Source organism: Pleurodeles waltl, chromosome 5 (genome assembly GCF_031143425.1).
Source record: "Pleurodeles waltl isolate 20211129_DDA chromosome 5, aPleWal1.hap1.20221129, whole genome shotgun sequence".
NCBI classification, from domain to species: domain Eukaryota; kingdom Metazoa; phylum Chordata; class Amphibia; order Caudata; family Salamandridae; genus Pleurodeles; species Pleurodeles waltl.
This window is the reverse complement of record NC_090444.1, coordinates 1,665,160,992-1,665,177,868: the sequence shown is the minus strand read 5'-3', so window position 1 is coordinate 1,665,177,868 and position 16,877 is coordinate 1,665,160,992. Positions and strand designations below refer to the sequence as shown.

Sequence of the window (16,877 nt, the reverse complement as noted above, 5' to 3'; positions counted from 1 at the left end):
GCAGCCTGCAGTGGCAGTCTATATGAGTTTGTTGCTGGTTCCCGTAGAGTGGCACAGGGTACGCTGCATCTCTTAGGGACCCTCTTTAGTACCTCTGCCTTAGGTACCACTTACTAGGGAGTTAGAGGTGCTAAACGCCTGGCCACTTGGAGATCAAGTGACCAGTGGCCTTTTTTGGGGGAATGAACACTGCAGACCTGGTTAGCAGTAGCCCAGTGCACTTATGTCAGTCACATCAGAAACCAGGCAAAAAGTGGGGGGTCTACTGCAACCAAAACCCAGTTTCCGGCACCTCTAGATTATAAGTAGTAGTCAAGTTAATCCCGTCAGTGCCCTATTGAGGTATATAATTTTCCTTTGGCAGGAAGGGTTAGCTTCCAAATGAATCCCCTTTGGGAACGTTTATGTAAAACGTGACATCATAAAACGTAATTTTATAGGTTTTTATGATCATCACAAAAGAGTAGACTGCCATCAATTTTGAAAATTCATGATAAGCTGTCTCGGATTTAAAAACGTGGACTAAATGAGTTCGCCCAAGGCATATTGCTACCATTATACTTAAGCTCCTCCAGGAGTTCCCGGAATTGAGAAGCCATGCAGAGTCTTTTAAAATAAGATGGCTCAATAGTGTAATATGCTTTTTCTGCAGTCCTTGCTTCTAGTAAACTGATAGAGCATGGCTTTATAACACGATACCATCTAACCTATTACATACTGCATATGTTTCAGTTGACAGTTCTGAATGTGCTATTTATGTGCTTTATCATTGTTTATAAAGACACAATGATAGTTATGTTTGATTAATATCAAAGACAGGTTAGGTGTAGGCTAAGTATAATGACTGCCACAACACATCTCAAACAGTTGTAGATTAATCTCACTTTTCTTTTATCTAGGTTACCAGGTTCTTACTCCCACTGCCTATTATGATCAGACTGGTGCCTTGGTGATGGGGCCTGGAGCAAGAACTGGCTTGGGAACCCAGGTTCGATTAGTCGCTTCAGCACCTATGTTAATCAGTCCTGCTGCAGCACAAGCAGGTAAGTGCTTTTTCACAACTCACATTTTAGTTTGAATGTGAAATATTTAGCTATCCATTTGAGAGCTTAGTCGGTTTATGTGATGTGGCAGGATGGATCAGTGAGCTGACTGGTAGGTGCTGAGAAGAAGTATTGTGGATATCATGCTTAGATTCTTGGCTGAACAGTCAGCCTTTCAACCTCCAAGGTTTCTAAATGTAGTACTGTAAATTGGGTGATGTTTTACAGTTCTTAAAAGAGAGGACAATCTTCAGTCACAAATAAAGGATAGTTGACAGTGGTGAAAGTTTAGCTGTATTTCGGTAGATCAATTAGTTATGGTGCTTTTTTTTTTTTTTTTAATTGACTGTAGGAAGTTGGCTCTGTATGCACTATTTCAAAGTAAGGAGTAGTATGCACAGAGTCCAAGGGTTCCCCTTAGAGGTAAGATAGTGGCAAAAAGAGATAATACTAATGCTCTATTTTGTGGTAGTGTGGTCGAGCAGTAGGCTTATCAAAGGAGTAGTGTTAAGCATTTGTTGTACATACACACAGGCAATAAATGAGGAACACACACTCAGAGACAAATCCAGGCCAATAGGTTTTGTTATAGAAAAATATATTTTCTTAGTTTATTTTAAGAACCACAGGTTCAAATTCTACATGTAATATCTCATTTGAAAGGTATTGCAGGTAAGTACTTTAGGAACTTTGAATAATCACAGTAGCATATATACTTTTTTCATAAAACACAATAAGCTGTTTTAAAAGTGGACACTTAGTGCAATTTCTAGGGGAGGTAAAGTAATGTTAGTTCTTGCAGGTAAGTAAACCACCTACGGGGTTAAGATTGGGGTCCAAGGTAGCCCACCGTTGGGGGTTCAGAGCAACCCCAAAGTCACCACACCAGCAGCTCAGGGCCGGTCAGGTGCAGAGTTCAAAGTGGTGCCCAAAACACATAGGCTTCAATGGAGAGAAGGGGGTGCCCCGGTTCCAGTCTGCCAGCAGGTAAGTACCCGCGTCTTCGGAGGGCAGACCAGGGGGGTTTTGTAGGGCACCGGGGGACACACAAGTCCACACAGAAAGTACACCCTCAGCAGCGCGGGGGCGGCCGGGTGCAGTGTGCAAACAAGCGTCGGGTTTCCAATGGGAGTCAATGGGAGACCAAGGGGTCTCTTCAGCGGTGCAGGCAGGCACCACCTAGGCAAGGGAGAGGGCCTCCTGGGGGTCACTCCTGCACTGAAGTTCTGATCCTTCAGGTGCTGGGGGCTGCGGTGCAGGGTCTTTTCCAGCCGTCGGGATTTTAGAGTCAGGCAGTCGCGGTCAGGGGGAGCCTCGGGATTCCCTCTGCAGGCGTCGCTGTGGGGGCTCAGGGGGGACAACTTTGGTTACTCAGTCTCGGAGTCGCCGGAGGGTCCTCCCTGAGGTGTTGTTTCTCCACCAGTCGAGTCGGGGTCGCCGGGTGCAGTGTTGCAAGTCTCACGCTTCTTGCGGGGATTGCAGGGGTCTTTAAATCTGCTCCTCTGAAACAAAGTTGCAGTCTTTTTGGAGCAGGGCCGCTGTCCTCGGGAGTTTCTTGTTCCTCTTGAAGCAGGGCAGTCCTCTGAGGATTCAGAGGTCCGCTGGTTCTGGAGAAAGCGTCGCTGGAGCAGGTTTCTTTAGAAGGCAGGAGACAGGCCGGTAGGACTGGGGCCAAAGCAGTTGGTGTCTTCTTTCTTCTTCTGCAGGGGTTTTCAGCTCAGCAGTCTTCTTCTTCGGTAAGTTGCAGGAATCTAAATTCTTAGGTTCAGGGAAGCCCTTAAATACTAAAGTTAAGGTCGTGTTTAGGTCTGGGGGGGTTAGTAGCCAATGGCTACTAGCCCTGAGGGTGGGTACACCCTCTTTGTGCCTCCTCCCAAGGGGAGGGGGTCACATTCCTATCCCTATTGGGGGAATCCTCCTTCTGCAAGATGGAGGATTTCTAAAAGTCAGAGTCACCTCAGCTCAGGACACCTTAGGGGCTGTCCTGACTGGCCAGTGACTCCTCCTTGTTTTTCTCATTATCTCTCCTGGACTTGCCGCCAAAAGTGGGGGCTGGGTCCAGGAGGCGGGCATCTCCACTAGCTGGAGTGCCCTGGGGCATTGTAACACGAAGCTTGAGCCTTTGAAGCTCACTGCTAGGTGTTACAGTTCCTGCTGGGGGGAGGTGTGAAGCACCTCCACCCAGAGCAGGCTTTGCTTCTGTCCTCAGAGAGCACAAAGGCTCTCACCGCATGCGGTCAGAAACTCGTCTCTCAGCAGCAGGCTGGCAGAGACCAGTCAGTCCTGCACTGAACAATTGGGAAAAATACAGGGGGTATCTCTAAGATGCCCTCTGTGTGCATTTTTTAATAAATCCAACACTGGCATCAGTGTGGGTTTATTATTCTGAGAAGTTTGATACTAAACTTCCCAGTATTCAGTGTAGCCATTATGGAGCTGTGGAGTTTGTTTTTGACACTCCCAGCCCATATACTCTTATGGCTACCCTGCACTTACAATGTCTAAGGTTTTGCTTAGACACTGTAGGGGCATAGTGCTCATGCACCTATGCCCTCACCTGTGGTATAGTGCACCCTGCCTTAGGGCTGTAAGGCCTGTTAGAGGGGTGACTTACCTATGCCATAGGCAGTGTGAGGTTGGCATGGCACCCTGAGGGGAGTGCCATGTCGACTTAGTCATTTTCTCCCCACCAGCACACACAAGCTGGCAAGCAGTGTGTCTGTGCTGAGTGAGGGGTCCCTAGGGTGGCATAAGACATGCTGCAGCCCTTCAAGACCTTCCCTGGCATCAGGGCCCTTGGTACCAGGGGTACCAGGTACAAGGGACTTACCTGGGTGCCAGGGCTGTGCCAATTGTGGAGACAATGGTACATTTTAGGTGAAAGAACACTGGTGCTGGGGCCTGGTTAGCAGGGTCCCAGCACACTTCTCATTCAAGTCAGCATCAGTATCAGGCAAAAAGTGGGGGTTAACTGCAACAGGGAGCCATTTCTTTACATTGACATATACTTTTCTTCCTGTAACCAGTCAGTGTATGAGGTGGTATCTGTATATGTGTCAGTAAAGTACAATACTCTCATCCCCTTGTAGCTTTTTTCCATTTTGGAATCCAGTCACAAATCATGCCTCCAACAGTCACTATGTTTTTTGGCTAAAATATTTGCCTACTTCATTTGCATAAGTGAGTTTGGTATCAAAACTAGCCAGGTATGTAATAAAGGAAAATTAATATATTACTTTGTACTCTTACCCACTGATTAGTTTTTATTATTATTGGTTAGAAATCATGACAACTTAGTACCGCTAGTGGAACTGAGATGTATAGCAAATTGAATACATACAAGATTTCGTTAACATACAGACTTGTTGTAGCTCATTTTCTAATCATCAAACTCAAATTGCTTTCATAATAATGATTTTCATTAGATTATCTTATGAGTAACGATCCTGTATGGACATTTTAAGAGAGAGAAATGGTTGAAAGGACACAAATGATGAGTTCCTTTGAGATTGAAAATGAAACGTGGATTTGTGAGACAATAAACAAAACTGAGAAATGGGAAATCAACTTTGTTGTATTGCTTCCACTTAGTGGTGCAACCTTGTACCAGTAAAGACTATTATGGACTTATTTCTGATGGATACTTCTGACAGTAAATTCCTTACCTTGGGACTATTCCCAGGTTTCAGATTGGAATCGGAGATTTTTGTTGTATTGTTCCAGCTTAGGTTCAGTGGTGTTGAGCAGCTCTCTGCTGTCCCGAAAGTATCAAATCATTATAAGCTCTACAAATGAGATTTCATTTCCTTCTATTGACTCAACTGCATACTAGGAGCTTATAGCGAGGGCAGCTAACTTCACAAGTGAAATCTCAAGGAGGTTTTCGTATTTGAAACACACTCTTCCACTTACAGAGGCACACAATATCTGCCTGTGTTGAGACATACTCTGACATATGGAAGACATATTTAAGGACCCTGTTAGGGCATGCATTATCACTTCCAGGGTCAATAAAAAATCTAAAGTCTCTTCCTCAGACCCGGTATACATAAGAGGTCAAGCACCACCTGACTCCCTAGTCGTCACCAGTGCTGGAAAGAGAGCTAATCCCCAAGTGTCAGGCAACACCCCACGGCAAGGCAAAGAAAGTAAAAAATATATATATTTTGAGCTGTGGGTAAACTGGTTGCATCTTGGTCTGCAAACCAAGGATGCATCACCAATTCCATGGGGCTGTTAGTACTATACAACTGTGCTCACTGGGATGAGATGAAGGAACGCCCAGAACAGCACCAGAAAAGAGGGCCGGAATTAGTTGCTGAGAGCAAACTAATATCAAACACGTCAGTTGGAGGCATCCTTTACTCTGCTGGCACAGCAGCCAGGAGTATTAATAACAGTGTACTCATTAGACGACACGCCTGGGTTTGTGTTTCCGGTTTCAAGTGTGATGTTCAGCAGAACATTGTTAATCTCCCCTTTGATAAGGAACATCTTTTTGGCCCACAGATCGATAAGACACTAGAAAAAATAAAAAAGTGACACAGAGACGGCGAACTCCATGAAAACCCTTGGGAACCCTACATCTTTGGGCTCCTACTGCTGCTCCAGCTATCACGGAGGCTCAGAGACCACCATGCCAGAAGCCTCCACCTCATACCAGAATGGGTAGAGCCAGTGCTCTCGCACAAAATCCTACTATAGGCGCTCCTATAGAGGAAACAACACCAAAGATAGAGGCAAAAGTGCTTATTGTCTAGAACTCATTACCACACCTTACCAACGTTCCGCCTCATAATTATCAGTTCTCAATAGAACATCAACATTACTCAAACAGGACTTCCAGGCTCTCTTTCTCAAAGATTCAATAGAACCTGTCCCTCTCTAACAACAACGTTGAGGAGCATTCTCCCTAGACGTTCCCAACCCGAGCGACTTAGGGCCTTCGCCCGTGCGTGTTGGGGGTTGGCTGCAGTGCCAGTCCTGTGGCCAACCCCCTATAGGCACCTTGACCTCCTACCCCAAGTGCTGAGATCCCCAAGGGTCCCTGCCCATGCAAAAAATGTTTTTTGTTTTTGTAAAAAATTTAAGCCAGAATTCATGGAGGATCCACAAATCCGACAAAAATTTTAAACCCTTTTTTAAAAAAAAGGTTCAGTATAGACTGCAGGTGTGCCAGGTCCTGGGGGCATTCAACATTATGGAAAAAAGAGAGGGGGGGGCACAGGGCCCCCTCTTTAAGGTTCCATTGAGCCCCAGAGACCACCACCTCCCTGGAGCTTGACTTTTAAAAATGGAGTGGGCCACACAAACCCCTTGCATTAAGTGTCTAGTTTTAAAATAGCTATATGTGTTTTATCTGAAAAAGCAAAAAACTTTTTTCCCCTTACAATTTCCCACAGCGATTTTGGGCACAACTACAGCCTGAACCACTGGACGGAACTGCACCAAATTTGGAAGAAAGGTAGATCTTGGTTCAGAAACAGTTCTTTTTGTTATTTGGTATAAAGTAGTTTCTGAGCTATTGCGAGAAAACCAACTTTGTATGTCTAGAGACGCTAACCCTTTGCGTATCCTCCCGATCTCGGGCAGAGATCTGATTGCCTAGAAACAAATGTGATGCACTCAGAGTGCATTACATTTGTTTTTATGTTTGTATGTGTTTACTTTGTAAACCAGTTAGGGGACTTGGGGTGTTCCCTTGTGTTTGCACCATTTATATATAATATATAACTTTCAATCCCTGAGCGCTGGTTCTTTCCCCCAACTCACACCCTATTAGAATAATCTTAGAGATCTGATTGCCCGCTAACACTTCTACCAGAAAGTGTCCGCAGCCATTTTGGGACTCAGACTTAGTCGAGTTCCAAACAAAAATAGGAAAAAAAAAAAAGAAGAAAAAAAAGAAAGAATACTGGGCAGGTTAAGAATACCCCTAGCCTTGTCCCACTGGGACCCCACCAGAGCAAAAAAGCATTCTTTTTAGTGACATAAATCGCAGCAGATTTGCAAATTCGGCAAGGATAAAAACAAAACAAACAAGTCTCTTGTGCTTGTTAACAATTTAGCCCCCGGGTGGGCCTGGTCCAATGGGACATGTGGCAATATTAAATAAGGTGAGGGGTGCCCAGGGCTCCCCTCCTGGTGCTCCTTTGAGCCCCATGGATCACCATCTTCATGACATTATAGCAAAAATGGAGGGGAGCACAAAGACCCCCCCCGAGGGCTAAAACATGCTTCAGGGACCCCATAAAGTCCCCAAGGCTAGATTCAATAGCTGGGTAGGGGGCCGCATGGACCACCTAGGCCCCCAGGACCACGACCTCCCCAGGGCCAGAAACAAAATGGCTACTTCCTAGTAGGAGTAGTTTTGCAGCATGAAGAGTTTTCGGGATTCATATGCTTTGCATTATTCCGCCATCTAGTGGTTGGGTCAGGAATTGTCGACCACTATTTGGTGCGTCCCCTGTGTGATGCCAGATGGCACACAGGAAGTTCCTCTGCATGGTAGCCATCTTCAGATTCATTTTCCGTTCTTATTTTTCTCTCTTGCTCTGTTTTTTTTTTTTTAAACAGTTTATCCTTATATGTGACCATTTCCGAACCTGTTCGTCTTGTTCGCGTTTCCAGGTAAGTGGGTGGGTCGCACGTGAATCCAGAAAACTCTTCCGGCTGCAAAACTCCTCCTACTGGTAACCATTTTGTTTTGCAGCATGAATCCTTTTCTGGATTCACATGCTGTGCATTAGATGTAGCAGTTACCCCTTCCTTGGGATGGTTGGGGTGAAATGATGAGATCGCAAACACGTGCTGTAGTACCATCTGTCCCACTTGAGCTTCCTTATGCATTTGTATGTCCACACAATAATGGTGAGTCAATGTGTGTGTGGATGCCCATGTTGCTGATGCTGATGTGCAGAAAGTGTCAATGGGCACCTTTCCCATGAAAGCTAGTTGTAAGGAAATGCCTCCTTTGCATGGTTACCCCCTGACTTTTTGCCTTTGCTGATGCTATGTTTTGAATTGAAAGTGTGCTGAGGCCTGCTAACCAGGCCCTAGCACCAGTGTTCTTTCCCTAACCTGTACTTTTGTTTACACAATTGGCACACCCTGGCATCCAGGTAAGTCCCTTGTAACTGGTACCCCTGGTACCAACTGCCCTGATGCCAGGGAAGGTCTCTAAGGGCTGCAGCATATCTTATGCCACCCTGGGGACCCCTCACTCAGCACAGACACACTGCTTGCCAGCTTGTGTGTGCTGGTGAGGACAAAACGAGTAAGTCGACATGGCACTCCCCTCAGGGTGCCATGCCAACCTCACACTGCCTATGCAGTATAGATAAGTCACCCCTCTAGCAGGCCTTACAGCCCTAAGGCAGGGTGCACTATACCATAGGTGAGGGCACTAGCGCATGAGCACTGTGCCCCTACAGTGTCTAAGCCAAACCTTAGACATTGTAAGTGCAGGGTAGCCATAAGAGTATATGGTCTGGGAGTCTGTCAAACACGAACTCCACAGCACCATAATGGCTACACTGAAAACTGGGAAGTTTGGTATCAAACTACTCAGCACAATAAATGCACACTGATGCCAGTGTACATTTTTTTGTAAAATACACCACAGAGGGCACCTTAGAGGTGCCCCCTGAAACTTAACCAACTATCTGTGTAGGCTGACTGGTTCCAGCAGCCTGCCACACTAGAGACATGTTGCTGGCCCCATGGGGAGAGTGCCTTTGTCACTCTGAGGCCAGTAACAAAGCCTGCACTGGGTGGAGATGCTAACACCTCCCCCAGGCAGGAGCTGTAACACCTGGCGGTGAGCCTCAAAGGCTCACCCCTTTGTCACAGCCCAGCAGGGCACTCCAGCTTAGTGGAGTTGCCCGCCCCCTCCGGCCACGGCCCCCACTTTTGGCGGCAAGGCTGGAGGGAACAAAGAAAGCAACAAGGAGGAGTCACTGGGCAGTCAGGACAGCCCCTAAGGTGTCCTGAGCTGAGGTGACTCTAACTTTTAGAAATCCTCCATCTTGCAGATGGAGGATTCCCCCAATAGGATTAGGGATGTGACCCCCTCCCCTTGGGAGGAGGCACAAAGAGGGTGTACCCACCCTCAGGGCTAGTAGCCATTGGCTACTAACCCCCCAGACCTAAACACGCCCTTAAATTTAGTATTGACGGGCTCTCCCTGAACCTAGAAACTAGATTCCTGCAACAACAAGAAGAAGGACTGCCTAGCTGAAAACCCCTGCAGAGGAAGACCAGAAGACAACAACTGCCTTGGCTCCAAAAACTCACCGGCCTGTCTCCTGCCTTCCAAAGAACTCTGCTCCAGCGACGCCTTCCAAAGGGACCAGCGACCTCTGAATCCTCTGAGGACTGCCCTGCTTCGACGACGACAAGAAACTCCCGAGGACAGCGGACCTGCTCCAAAAAGACTGCAACTTTATCCAAAGGAGCAGCTTTAAAGAACCCTGCAACTCCCCGCAAGAAGCGTGAGACTTGCAACACTGCACCCGGCGATCCCGACTCGGCTGGTGGAGAACCAACACCTCAGGGAGGACCCCCGGACTACTCTACGACTGTGAGTACCAAAACCTGTCCCCCCTGAGCCCCCACAGCGCCGCCTGCAGAGGGAATCCCGAGGCTTTCCCTGACCGCGACTCTCTGAAACCTAAGTCCCGACGCCTGGAAAAGACCCTGCACCCGCAGCCCCCAGGACCTGAAGGACCGGACTTTCACTGCAGAAGTGACCCCCAGGAGTCCCTCTCCCTTGTCCAAGTGGAGGTTTCCCCGAGGAAGCCCCCCCTTGCCTGCCTGCAGCGCTGAAGAGATCCCTTGATCTCTCATTGACTTCCATTGCGAACCCGACGCTTGTTCTAACACTGCACCCGGCCGCCCCTGCGCCGCTGAGGGTGAAATTTCTGTGTGGGCTTGTGTCCCCCCCGGTGCCCTACAAAACCCCCCCTGGTCTGCCCTCCGAAGACGTGGGTACTTACCTGCTGGCAGACTGGAACCGGGGCACCCCCTTCTCTCCATTGAAGCCTATGCGTTTTGGGCACCACTTTGAACTCTGCACCTGACCGGCCCTGAGCTGCTGGTGTGGTAACTTTGGGGTTGCTCTGAACCCCCAACGGTGGGCTACCTTGGACCAAGAACTGAACCCTGTAAGTGTCGTACTTACCTGGTAAAACTAACAAAAACTTCCCTCCCCCAGGAACTGTGAAAATTGCACTGTGTCCACTTTTGAAATAGCTATTTGTGAATAACTTGAAAAGTATACATGCAATTGAAATGATTCAAAGTTCCTAATGTACTTACCTGCAATACCTTTCAAACAAGATATTACATGTTAAATTTGAACCTGTGGTTCTTAAAATAAACTAAGAAAATATATTTTTCTATAACAAAACCTATTGGCTGGATTTGTCTCTGAGTGTGTGTACCTCATTTATTGTCTATGTGTATGTACAACAAATGCTTAACACTACTCCTTGGATAAGCCTACTGCTCGACCACACTACCACAAAATAGAGCATTAGTATTATCTATTTTTTACCACTATTTTACCTCTAAGGGGAACCCTTGGACTCTGTGCATGCTATTCCTTACTTTGAAATAGCACATACAGAGCCAACTTCCTACATTGGTGGATCAGCGGTGGGGTACAAGACTTTGCATTTGCTGGACTACTCAGCCAATACCTGATCACACGACAAATTCCAAAATTGTCATTAGAAATTGATTTTTGCAATTTGAAATTTTTCTAAATTTTTAAAAGACCTGCTAGGGCCTTGTGTTAGATCCTGTTTAGCATTTCTTTTAGAGTTTAAAAGTTTGGTAAAAGTTTGAATTAGATTCTAGAACCAGTTTTAGATTCTTAAAAAGTATTCCAACTTTTAGAAGCAAAATGTCTAGCACAGATGTGACTGTGGTGGAACTCGACACCACACCTTACCTCCATCTTAAGATGAGGGAGCTAAGGTCACTCTGTAAAATAAAGAAAATAACAATGGGCCCCAGACCTTCCAAACTACAGCTCCAGGAGCTGTTGGCAGAGTTTGCAAAGGCCAACCCCTCTGAGGATGGCAACACAGAGGATGAAGATAGTGACTTGGAGGAAAATTCCCCCCTACCAGTCCTATTTAGGGAGAGCAGGGCCTCTCAAGCCCTGACTCCACAAATAATAGTCAGAGATGCTGGTTCCCTCACAGGAGGGACCAACAACTCTGAAATCACTGAAGATAACTCCAGTGAAGAGGACATCCAGTTAGCCAGGATGGCCAAAAGATTGGCTTTGGAAAGACAGATCCTAGCCATAGAGAGGGAAAGACAAGAGATGGGCCTAGGACCCATCAATGGTGGCAGCAACATAAATAGGGTCAGAGATTCTCCTGACATGTTGAAAATCCCCAAAGGGATTGTAACAAAATATGAAGTTGGTGATGACATCACCAAATGGTTCACAGCTTTTGAGAGGGCTTGTGAAACCAGAAAAGTGAACAAATCTCACTGGGGTGCTCTCCTTTGGGAAATGTTCACTGGAAAGTGTAGGGATAGACTCCTCACACTCTCTGGAAAAGATGCAGAATCCTATGACCTCATGAAGGGTACCCTGATTGAGGGCTTTGGATTCTCCACTGAGGAGTATAGAATTAGATTCAGGGGGGCTCAAAAATCCTCGAGCCAGACCTGGGTTGATTATGTTGACTACTCAGTGAAAACACTGGATGGTTGGGTAACTGGAAATGAAGTGCATGACTATGTTGGGCTTTATAATTTGTTTATGAAAGAACACATTTTAAGTAACTGCTTCAATGAAAAGTTGCATCAGTATCTGGTAGACCTAGGTCCAATTTCTCCCCAAGAATTGGGAAAGAAGGCAGACCACTGGGTCAAGACTAGGGTAACCAAAACTTCCACTGGGGGTGACCAAAAGAAAGGGGTTACAAAGCCTCCCCAGGAGAAAGTGGGTGACACTAGAAACAAAGAAAAAGAGTCCTCTGTAGGCCCCCAAAAACCAGACCAGGTGGGTGGGCCCCGAGACACAACCCAAAACAAAGGTGGGTACCAGGGTAAGAGCTGGGATGCCACTAAGGCATGGTGCCATAACTGTAAACAGACAGGGCACCACACCAAGGACACTTCTTGTCCCAAAAACAAACCCCCTAGCAAAATCCCAGGGGTGACCAGTGTAGCCATTGGGGATGACTCCTCAGATGAGGAGGTCTTCATAGCCTTCAACTGGAAAAAGGGCCCAACAGGTGAGTTGGAGATTCCAGAGGGAAGTAGACACTTCCACCACCTACAGGTGAATGGAATCCCAGCCACTGCCCTCAGAGACACTTGTGCCAGTCACACTATTGTGCATGACAGGCTGGTGCTCTCAAACCAGTACATCCCAGGTGAGATGGCCAGAGTAAGAGTTAGCCCAGACAGGGTCACTAATAGGCCTGTGGCTCTTGTGCCCATAGAAGTGGGTGGAACTTTTAGCTGGAGAAGGGTGGTAGTCAGTACAGACCTCCCTCTTGATTGTCTCCTTGGAAATGACTACCCAGAGGTTAGTCAGAGCCTACGAGAAGAACTGGTCCAGGGCCAGTCCTCTCCCAAGGATTCTGGAGTGCCTGCCTCTGCAGTAAATGCAAGTAGGCCCCAGAAAAAAAAGAAAAGGAAACAGAGTAGGAAAGGTGGACAACCTTTAGCCAAGGTTCCAGCAAGCCAAGGAGATTCTGCTCCAGTAGAGGAGAACTCCAAAAGTGGCTCTGATAAAGTCCAACCTGACCCACAAGAAGTCCTGGCTAGTCAGGCAACTGTTAAGCCTGAGTGGGTGGCTCCTCAGCTAACAGAAGAAAGAGTGGAAGAAGGGTGTTTACTACAAGATGTGGTAACCCCCCACTCTAATACAGCAGACAGGCACCCTGAACCCAAAGAAGCCTGTAACTTAGCCCCTTCCCTTGTAGGTGAAGAGCTAAAGGTGTGGTTCTGGGCACTGACAGCTGTCAGTGGCCTCTGCTGGGTGTTAGCCTTTATGGCTGCACTATCCTTGGCATGGTGGTCTGACCCCATGCCAAATAACAAGTTAGGCCCCCTGACCCTGTTGGTCATGGTGGGGTTACTCCAGCTCTGGGTAACCTCTTTGGGTAAGCTAGGGGTGACCCTGGCTAAGATCAGATTAGCAGAGGTGGATACCTCTAACCCCAAAATAGAGAGAATGGGTGAAGACATAAAAAGCACAGACAAGAGGCAGTTCAGACTAGGTCCTATCACTGTGGAAGTGGGTCAGTTCCCCAGAGGGAATGACCTGAACAGGAGGATGTAAGGCAGAGTAGGCCCTGCAACAACCCAGCCTATTTCCTCTACTCTTCCTCGCCTGACAGACTAGGAAGACTCTCCCAGCTTGGGCTGAGTCTCCTGGCCTGTGGGCTGGGGGGGGGCTTGTGTAAAGAAATGGCTCCCTGTTGCAGTTACCCCCCACTTTTTGCCTGATACTGATGCTGACTTGACTGAGAAGTGTGCTGGGACCCTGCTAACCAGGCCCCAGCACCAGTGTTCTTTCGCCTAAAATGTACCATTGTTTCCACAATTGGCAGACCCTGGCATCCAGATAAGTCCCTTGTAACTGGTACTTCTAGTACCAAGGGCCCTGATGCCAAGGAAGGTCTCTAAGGGCTGCAGCATGTCTTATGCCACCCTGGAGACCTCTCACTCAGCACAGACACACTGCTTGCCAGCTTGTGTGTGCTAGTGAGAACAAAACGAGTAAGTCGACATGGCACTCCCCTCAGGGTGCCATGCCAGCCTCTCACTGCCTATGCAAGTATAGGTCAGTCACCCCTCTAGCAGGCCTTACAGCCCTAAGGCAGGGTGCACTATACCATAGGTGAGGGTACCAGTGCATGAGCATGGTACCCCTACAGTGTCTAAACAAAACCTTAGACATTGTAAGTGCAGGGTAGCCATAAGAGTATATGGTCTGGGAGTCTGTCAAACATGAACTCCACAGCACCATAATGGCTACACTGAAAACTGGGAAGTTTGGTATCAAACTACTCAGCACAATAAATGCACACTGTAAGGAAATGCCTCCTTGGCATGGTTGCCCCCTGACTTTTTGCCTTTGCTGATGCTATGTTTACAATTGAAAGTGTGCTGAGGCCTGCTAACCAGGCCCCAGCACCAGTGTTCTTTCCCTAACCTGTACTTTTGTATCCACAATTGGCAGACCCTGGCATCCAGATAAGTCCCTTGTAACTGGTACTTCTAGTACCAAGGGCCCTGATGCCAAGGAAGGTCTCTAAGGGCTGCAGCATGTCTTATGCCACCCTAGAGACCTCTCACTCAGCACAGACACACTGCTTGCCAGCTTGTGTGTGCTAGTGAGGACAAAACGAGTAAGTCGACATGGCACTCCCCTCAGGGTGCCATGCCAGCCTCTCACTGCCTATGCAGTATAGGTAAGACACCCCTTGTAGGAAGTTGGCTCTGTATGTGCTATTTCAAAGTAAGGAATAGCATGCACAGAGTCCAAGGGTTCCCCTTAGAGGTAAGATAGTGGCAAAAAGAGATAATACTAATGCTCTATTTTTGTGGTAGTGTGGTCGAGCAGTAGGCTTATCCAAGGAGTAGTGTTAAGCATTTGTTGTACATACACATAGACAATAAATGAGGTACACACACTCAGAGACAAATCCAGCCAATAGGTTTTTATATAGAAAAATATCTTTTCTTAGTTTATTTTAAGAACCACAGGTTCAAATTCTACATGTAATATCTCATTCGAAAGGTATGGCAGGTAAGTACTTTAGGAACTTCAAATCATCAAAATTGCATGTATACTTTTCAAGTTATTCACAAATAGCTGTTTTAAAAGTGGACACAGTGCAATTTTCACAGTTCCTAGGGGAGGTAAGTATTTGTTAGGTTAACCAGGTAAGTAAGACACTTACAGGGCTTAGTTCTTGGTCCAAGGTAGCCCACCGTTGGGGGTTCAGAGCAACCCCAAAGTCACCACACCAGTAGCTCAGGGCCGGTCAGGTGCAGAGTTCAAAGTGGTGCCCAAAACACATAGGCTAGAATGGAGAGAAGGGGGTGCCCCGGTTCCGGTCTGCTTGCAGGTAAGTACCCGCGTCTTCGGAGGGCAGACCAGGGGGGTTTTGTAGGGCACCGGGGGGGACACAAGTCCACACAGAAATTTCACCCTCAGCAGCACGGGGGCGGCCGGGTGCAGTGTAGGAACAGGCGTCTGTTTCGCAATGTTAGTCTATGAGAGATCTCAGGATCTCTTCAGCGCTGCAGGCAGGCAAGGGGGGGATTCCTCGGGGAAACCTCCACTTGGGTAAGGGAGAGGGACTCCTGGGGGTCACTTCTCCAGTGAAAGTCCGGTCCTTCAGGTCCTGGGGGCTGCGGGTGCAGGGTCTCTCCCAGGTGTCGGGACTTTGGATTCAAAGAGTCGCGGTCAGGGGAAGCCTCGGGATTCCCTCTGCAGGCGGCGCTGTGGGGGCTCAGGGGGGACAGGTTTTGGTACTCACAGTATCAGAGTAGTCCTGGGGTCCCTCCTGAGGTGTCGGTTCTCCACCAGCCGAGTCGGGGTCGCCGGGTGCAGTGTTGCAAGTCTCACGCTTCTTGCGGGGAGCTTGCAGGGTTCTTTAAAGCTGCTGGAAACAAAGTTGCAGCTTTTCTTGGAGCAGGTCCGCTGTCCTCGGGAGTTTCTTGTCTTTTCGAAGCAGGGGCAGTCCTCAGAGGATGTCGAGGTCGCTGGTCCCTTTGGAAGGCGTCGCTGGAGCAGGATCTTTGGAAGGCAGGAGACAGGCCGGTGAGTTTCTGGAGCCAAGGCAGTTGTCGTCTTCTGGTCTTCCGCTGCAGGGGTTTTCAGCTAGGCAGTCCTTCTTCTTGTAGTTGCAGGAATCTAATTTTCTAGGGTTCAGGGTAGCCCTTAAATACTAAATTTAAGGGCGTGTTTAGGTCTGGGGGGTTAGTAGCCAATGGCTACTAGCCCTGAGGGTGGGTACACCCTCTTTGTGCCTCCTCCCAAGGGGAGGGGGTCACAATCCTAACCCTATTGGGGGAATCCTCCATCTGCAAGATGGAGGATTTCTAAAAGTCAGAGTCACCTCAGCTCAGGACACCTTAGGGGCTGTCCTGACTGGCCAGTGACTCCTCCTTGTTGCTTTCTTTGTTCCCTCCAGCCTTGCCGCCAAAAGTGGGGGCCGTGGCCGGAGGGGGCGGGCAACTCCACTAAGCTGGAGTGCCCTGCTGGGCTGTGACAAAGGGGTGAGCCTTTGAGGCTCACCGCCAGGTGTCACAGCTCCTGCCTGGGGGAGGTGTTAGCATCTCCACCCAGTGCAGGCTTTGTTACTGGCCTCAGAGTGACAAAGGCACTCTCCCCATGGGGCCAGCAACATGTCTCTGGTGTGGCAGGCTGCTGGAACTAGTCAGCCTACACAGACAGTCGGTTAAGTTTCAGGGGGCACCTCTAAGGTGCCCTCTGTGGTGTATTTTACAATAAAATGTACACTGGCATCAGTGTGCATTTATTGTGCTGAGAAGTTTGATACCAAACTTCCCAGTTTTCAGTGTAGCCATTATGGTGCTGTGGAGTTCGTGTTTGACAGACTCCCAGACCATATACTCTTATGGCTACCCTGCACTTACAATGTCTAAGGTTTTGTTTAGACACTGTAGGGGTACCATGCTCATGCACTGGTACCCTCACCTATGGTATAGTGCACCCTGCCTTAGGGCTGTAAGGCCTGCTAGAGGGGTGTCTTACCTATACTGCATAGGCAGTGAGAGGCTGGCATGGCACCCTGAGGGGAGTGCCATGTCGACTTACTCGTT

At 48.0% G+C, this 16,877-nt stretch overlaps 1 protein-coding gene across 4 annotated transcripts in view; it reads left to right on the top strand.

Moving 5' to 3' along the window:
* PUM2 (pumilio RNA binding family member 2) overlaps window positions 1-16,877 on the top strand; it is a 783,590-nt gene that overhangs the window by 314,228 nt on the left and 452,485 nt on the right. For all 4 annotated transcript variants that reach the window (XM_069235995.1, XM_069235994.1, XM_069235993.1 and 1 more), the window contains exon 11: window positions 900-1,043. In XM_069235995.1, the coding sequence (XP_069092096.1) occupies window positions 900-1,043 (144 nt within the window). The remainder of the gene's footprint in view (window positions 1-899; window positions 1,044-16,877) is intronic.